This window comes from Heterocephalus glaber, unplaced genomic scaffold, assembly GCF_053883595.1.
Source record: "Heterocephalus glaber isolate CG9 unplaced genomic scaffold, H.glaber_assembly_v1.0 deba00001550, whole genome shotgun sequence".
Lineage (NCBI taxonomy): Eukaryota > Metazoa > Chordata > Mammalia > Rodentia > Bathyergidae > Heterocephalus > Heterocephalus glaber.
The window spans coordinates 12,874,867-12,881,799 of record NW_028258343.1 but is presented as its reverse complement, the minus strand read 5'-3'; the positions used below and the strand labels follow the sequence as shown (position 1 = coordinate 12,881,799).

General features: G+C 40.2%; 1 protein-coding gene across 1 annotated transcript in view; it reads right to left on the bottom strand.

The window, feature by feature from the left end:
* Positions 1 to 403: 403 nt before the first annotated feature.
* The window catches only part of Moxd1 (monooxygenase DBH like 1), an 82,213-nt gene continuing 75,683 nt past the window's right edge, over positions 404 to 6,933 (bottom strand). Inside the window, exons 11-12 of the mRNA XM_004846000.4 lie at positions 2,336 to 2,504; positions 404 to 1,459 (exon numbers count right to left, since the gene is read on the bottom strand). Of these exons, the coding sequence (XP_004846057.1) occupies positions 1,295 to 1,459; positions 2,336 to 2,504 (334 nt within the window). The 3' untranslated portion in view covers positions 404 to 1,294. The remainder of the gene's footprint in view (positions 1,460 to 2,335; positions 2,505 to 6,933) is intronic.

The window sequence follows — 6,933 nt, the reverse complement described above, 5'->3', positions numbered from 1 at the left end:
GAACCCCTAAGAGAATCCTCACTTTCTCCTCAGTAACATCAGTGAAAAAACAGGCTCCCCCTTTGGCTGGCTCCACAAATACAAGCTTTCAAAGCTTTTCATCCTTTTCTAGTTGGTGTGCTTACCTTCCGTACCAAGAACAATGAAAATAAATACCAATTTCCAATGGAAATCATTTGACCTTGCCATCTCGGATGTAGAAATTCTTAAGTAAAAATAAAGATGAAATTTCAAATATGTTTTGTGTGGGGATGATTGTATTCCTCATACAGGAACTTGAAAGGAAAATCATAGAAACTGTTACAGCACTTATACAATAAAAAGAAATAGTTAAATGTAAAATATAGCTCATAAATGTTTCAAACATTTCATTAAATGTACAAATTCTATCAAGAAGGAGCACTCCAGAACATAATATTTATTGAAAGACAATACAGTTTATATTGAAGACACTGTTTGGGGACAGAAAGGGCTTAAAGGAGGAATAGAAAATGCAATATTCTTTTATTGACAACATCAGCATGCAACTGGTCACTTCTTTACGGAGTACATAAGATACTAGACAAAAATTAAATTGTGTTTAGTTTACTAATATGACCCAAATAGATTTGGCTTAAGAAATGAGGATAGGATATAAAGCAAGACGTGGCTGAACTCTACAAAGAGAACCAAAAGAATGACAAAAGTTTCAATGGATGGCAATAAAGTTATTTTACTAGCTAATAGAAAAATAAATCTGCAATAGGAACTAGGACTCCAAGTGGGCCGGTCCACAGCAGGTGTGAAAACCCAGTGGAGGTCGGTCAGGAGATGCTGGCTTCCCACCTTCCTGGCTGGGCCCTACCATCTGCCTTGGTCTGGACTCAGCGAGGACTGAGCAGTGACACTTTCTCCTCTCTCCAATCAGTGACTGGCATTTCCATGTTTCTCACAACCTTTCTTTTTAGATAGTGACAGAGCTTAAGAAAAGACCTATCTGCCCAGTACTGAGCACAGGAGGTATAAGAGTACTTCACAGTGGGTATGGTGATCCAGGTTACAGACTCAGATAATTGAGGAGGAGAGAGTGGGTATCACTAAAAACACCGAAGAAGGGGGTCCTTGAGCTAGTCACCAGAACGAGCAGCCTGACGTCTGTCAGGAAGAGTGGGAAGGAAGGAGAGGGGAGGAAAGCAGTGTAGAAAACCACGTCTTGCATGCTCTTCAGACCCAAAGCGGACACAGTCTTTGATCTGTACGTGAAACACAGGTTCAGATCACAGAAATATGGTCACCAAGTGCAACAGAATTGCGATCACAAGCATGTGGGGCCCAGTGTGCTGCTGAGCAGCAGAAAACACAGGAGCAGCTGGGGAGAGAGATCTCTGTGTGGAGCAGAGGAAGAAGGCTTTCTGCACACCACGGGCTCTGCTCTGTATGGCCTTTCCACATCCGGAGGCGAGGCTATCATTCCTTGGATCTGGAAAGGAAGGAGCAGAAAATGCAAATGAGCATGTGATTTAAGAGCAGGACTGGGCGGGCCACCTCCATGTCTGCAAGAAATCAAGACAACAGGGACAGCAGCTGAGGGAGTCAAATGTCAGGAGAGATGGAGAGCCAGGCTGTGCATGGGAGGTAGAGTGGAAAAGAAGAACTACAAAGCTGGCTTCAGGGCTTTAGTTTTAAGCTCTTATCTCATCCTCTTCTTGGTCCATCACTTCTTTGGCTTGAGGATAAATTTCCTTCTTCAAGGGGGGCTTTCAGGAATCAGTTTTTAGTCAATTCAAGTAATCACCGAACAATAAATGATCAGTGTTATGCCTTGAATCTAGATGCCCCGGCCGGCCCCAATCCTCATGTGGTCATAGGTGGGGCTTTGAGGGGTGGCTGGATCTAGGGTGTGTGACACTGGGATTACGGGTGTGATGTTAGGAGTAAGAGTGCCCCACCCTAGGTATGAGTGCTACCTGCCCAAAGAGCAGATAGCCTGGATGGAATATAAGAGACAGAAAGGGGGCTAGTTGTGGCTGATTTCTGCTTGCTTCACTACCTTCTGCCTGCCCTGCCAAGCCATGAACTGTTTTTCCTCTTCCATGCCCCTCTGCCTTGGAGCCAGCTGACTAGGGACTGAAACTTCTACAAACTAAGAGCTGAAATAAACCTTTCTTCCTTTGACTATGGCTGTTGGGTGTTTTGTCTCATTTATGGGAAAAATAACTAAAACAATCCGGCACATCAAAACATGACCAGGCCGTTGGATTTACAGATGTATGTCCGAGCCTTAGATTTTCCTGTTGCAGATTCAGGTAAAATAGTATATCTAGGATCTCAGAGGTTAAAAGAAAGCAGGGCTTACCGACCATTCTGCATTGTCTATCTTGGAACATCTCACGTTCACCGGCAGTCTCAGGACAAGCTTGTTGAAGGAGAGGCCTTCCTTTCTAGTCCATTTAAACTTATTCATTGCATCCATGAAAGAAAGGTTTTTATACTGCTTAGGGCTTTTGATAATGAAAGGCCACGTCCTGAAGTTAAATAAACATAATTATATTCAGAACAAAAAAATCACATATTTCTTTTGCTTTAAGCATTCTAAAGTAGACTTCATACTTAAGTCATTTTTCACACATAGATAACCCTATGTAAAGCATTTATGAACTCACTAGTGCTTACTAGAAAAAATACATAGCAAATGAGGAGTCTTGACTGATCCTATCTTATCCTTCCCTTCCCCTCCTTCCCTCCTTTCCTTCCTTCCTTCCTTCCTTCCATGTGTGGTATTAGGGACTGAAATCAGGGGTGCTCTACCAATGAGTTACATTCCTATCCCCAAGCTTTACATTTTTATTTTGATACAAGGTCTTGTTAAGTTGTCCAGGCTGGCCTTGAACTTGTAGTACTACCTCAGCCTCGTATAGTGCTGGGGTTACTCTTGTTTTAGTAGCAGGTTGGTGTTATTTTTTAACAAAAAAAATTTGGCCTCAGAAAGCTTCCCCAGAGTTTCACAATCCTAGTTAACAATATAAGTGAGAAGCATTCATTTCGGAAGCGTCTGACACTAATGATTTAATATGGAAACCTGAAATACATCCAGAGATACTTAGCAAGTGTAAAACTCAAATAAATCCACTGGAAAAGCCTGACCCCTGCTGGCTGGCTGTTTTCAGCTTGCCTGAGTGAGAAGATAAACACGAAAGATTGGAATTTGAGTCAATGGTTTAAAAATTTTTGGAGAAAAAAAGGCTCTATACCCAATATCCTCTTCTTCCACTTGCTACATGTTAAATGTCCAGGGAAGAAAGAATAAATCACAGAAAAATGACCCAACCAACTTGAAAGGATACTCTTCAGAAGATATCCTTCATTAAAAGTTTTTTATTATTTCATTTTTGGGAAAAGGAAAAGAGCACATCAAAAAAATTTACATTAATCCATGAATGCTACCGGGAATTATTTCTGTCGACCAGTGGGTGTTTGGCTCCATGAAACCCTGAAAAGGTGTTCCAGTAATTTCTAGTAGTTATTGAATAATTATCCACCTGCCAAGGAATCAACATTTTAAATATTTTTCACAATTTCTTCATTTATTTCTGTCATCACTCTCTCTTATATGCATAACCTACTCAGGCACACTGAGTATTTTGTGTTAAAGTAAATTAGACAAACTTTATTAACTTTTTGGAATTATGAAGATAAATTTTTACTATCAAGATTGAAAATTATTTCTTCTATATTCTCACAAGAGAGAAAAGCAGGATAATATATGAAAACTTTGAGTCCTCAATCTTAATTTCTTTTTTTACTTCAATTAAAGTCTTTATGTCATCTTTGAGCTTTATTTAGCTTTTGGCTTTTTGAGACAAGGTCTTGCTTGTAGTTCAGGCTGGCCTTGAACTCACTGTGTAGCCCAGGTTGGTCCTGAACTGGTGGTCCTCCTGCCTCAGCCCCCTGAGTGTTTGGATTACAGGGGTGTGCCACCATGCCCTGCTCTTCATTGTTGGGTTTTAAATTCATTAGTTTATACAGATATCTTTTTTTTTTTTTTTTTTTGGTACCGGAGATCGAACTCGGGACCTTCCGCTTGCGAGGCAGGCAGCAGAACCACTGAGCTAAATCCCCGGCCCAGTTTATACAGCTATCTTAAAGCTAAGTGTCATAAATTAATAACTTCCCATGTCGGCATCACACTTCATTAAACATACCATACCTACTACTAAGGACCTAAAGTCTGTAGCAATTATTAATCAAATTGTGGTGACATACAGAGACATAATCTAGAATTAGTATAAAATTAAAACGTGAAAGGAGCCTATTAAATTTGCAGACAATGTCCTTTTAAATGCATTAACAGCTTCAGCTACTTTTATTTAATATAAAATAATTGTACATAAAATATTAAAATTTATTTAATAATTTCAAAATTATAATTATTTGTTATTTCAAATATTGTATTAATGTTTTCAGATATTATATATTCGAAAAGATAAGGCACTTATTTTGAAAAGAGAAAATCAACTGTACAACAGAAAAATACTGGGGGGGTGGGGGGTGGCGCAACTTCTCAGCCTGCAACTACCTGAGCTTCCACAAGGTGGCGCTTGGATCCTAAGTGCCGTGTTGGTGCGGGGGTTGACTGAGTATCCACAGCTCCCAGGCCTGAGCACTGTAGCCATTCTACACAGGCGAACACTGCCACTTCCTGAGACTGCACAGCTCAGAGAGAGGAGCGATGTACCCACACGTGGAAACTTTCAGTATAAACAGGTAGAAAAGGGCAAACTCCACGGCTCGCTTACATGTTGGAGGCAATGTCCGGGGGAGGCTGGGGGACCCAGAATGAGTGTCATCAACAGCCTCTCTGAGGTGGCATCTCTGCGTCTTATTTCTTGCTTCTCTTCCAGGCCTACTGACGTTTTCCGAACCCCTATCCGTATGTTAGGTACCGGCGTCCATTCTGCCTGTCATCCCTCACCCTTCTAGCGAGTCCAATAGCACACTTCCAGATTAACCACCAAAGAACGAGAAGGAAAGGAAAGAAAAATCGGAAATCTCACAAACAGTGAATATCCCAGTAGCACATATATCACAGTCTTTTCTCAAAAAGACCAAGCTTTACTCCAGGAACAGATAAACTTGAAGTAACAAATACCTCTGCTATTACTGGAGCCAGGGTTTAGGAGTATTAGGAATGTAAGAAATACTAGGAATGTTATCAAAATAAAGTTACATTCCTACATATCTGGGCACTGTGTAAATGCCTACACAGATACACATGTAAACAAAAATATGTTATTTATATATCACTGTAGAGTAGTGCTTCGGTTCATGAACTTAATTCCACAATTCTGGTCCCAAACTGAACTGAACAAGAATCTAATCAAATTCAATGGTTAGGTTCAGTGTTGACCTTATGGGGAAATTTGATTTGGTTCTTGTCCAGTTCAGTTTGTGACCAGAATTGTGCAGAGAATTAAGTTCATGAACAGAGGTACTACTGTAGTTGATTAAAAAAATTGTGTTAATGATTTGATATTGATGGGTTATTTTCCTTTGTAAATCCAGTCTAAACTCTTCAGATAAGTTTTTCTTTGAGAGTTGCAAAATTTTATCCATACACACTAGTGTAGGATGTTTTAATTTTCCAGAAAAAACATAGCAATTTATATATGTAAATTCATCCTGATAGATGAAAAATTTAAAGTTTAATGATTTTTAAAAATATCTGATCCTCCAGGATATCTTGAAAAGCAGATAGAGGCAGATAATCTGAGAGCTCAGGTGTTACCTGAGCCTCTGAAAATCCCATTCCTGTTTTAAAAGTTTTATTGCTGGAGTCTTTCTTGAGAATAAAGGGCAGAGAAAGGGAGACAGAGATCTGACGAGAGGCAGCATCCAAGGATGTTTAGCTAAATGAATACATCACAGAGTCTCCCTCCACCAAGATGACAGTCAAATGATCAAAAGCAGGAATCCTGGACTTCTGCTGTCTCGTGCTTATCTGTAGATAATCAATCCATTCTATGCAACTGGACACCGGTCTCCTGTATCTTACAGACTTAGACAAGTTGGTAACTGGCCCATAGCGACAAGAAGCATATGAAGAGAATTCTGCCACCAGTCAGACGGGGAAGGGAAAGGAGCCACAGTTTAAATCCAACTACACACACATTAAGATGAGGAAATTTTAAATGGTTGAAAAGTTCTAAACAATTAGCAAGTGCACGAAGCAATAGGAGTGTTGATGCATTATTGGTGTTGATGTAAAATGGTAGCAATAATTTTGAAGAATATTTTGAGACTCTGATGAAGTAAACATAGGCGCAGCATACAACTCAGTGATTCCACGCTAGATAGTAGCTCAGAAAATTAAAACACAACCCCATTCTAAGACTAATATGTAATGTTCAGCCTTCATCATAACAGCTGGAGACTGGAAATGACCCAAATGTTTTTCAGTTGGTGAACTGATAAATTGTGGTATAGCCATGTGGTGGAATGTTACTCAGCAAGAAAAAAGAATCAACTGCTGATAATCCACCAGCATAGACGAATTTTAGAAACATTCTGAGTAAAAAAGCCAAACACAAAAAGTTCATACTGTATAATTTCATTCATACAAAATTTAGAAAGAACACACATAGTGACACAAAGCAGATTTGCAGCTTCCTGGGCGTTGAGTGGGAAGGGAGATTTTCTCTAGACGCTCTACATCTTGCTTATGATGGGCTCAGATAGGTGTACACATGTGGTCAAACTTTCTAATAGATGCACTTTATATATCAGGCCTCGAACACATCAACCAGCATAGCACCACAAACATCACATCTGATCGGTACAGAGGGAGAGCGGGAACTCGGCTCCACAAGGCGGCAGTTTAGGCTCTTCCTGCCCTCTCGTGAGTGAGAGATAGGAAGAACACAGCACAGGAGTCTCCCTGATAAGCAGGAGGGTCCA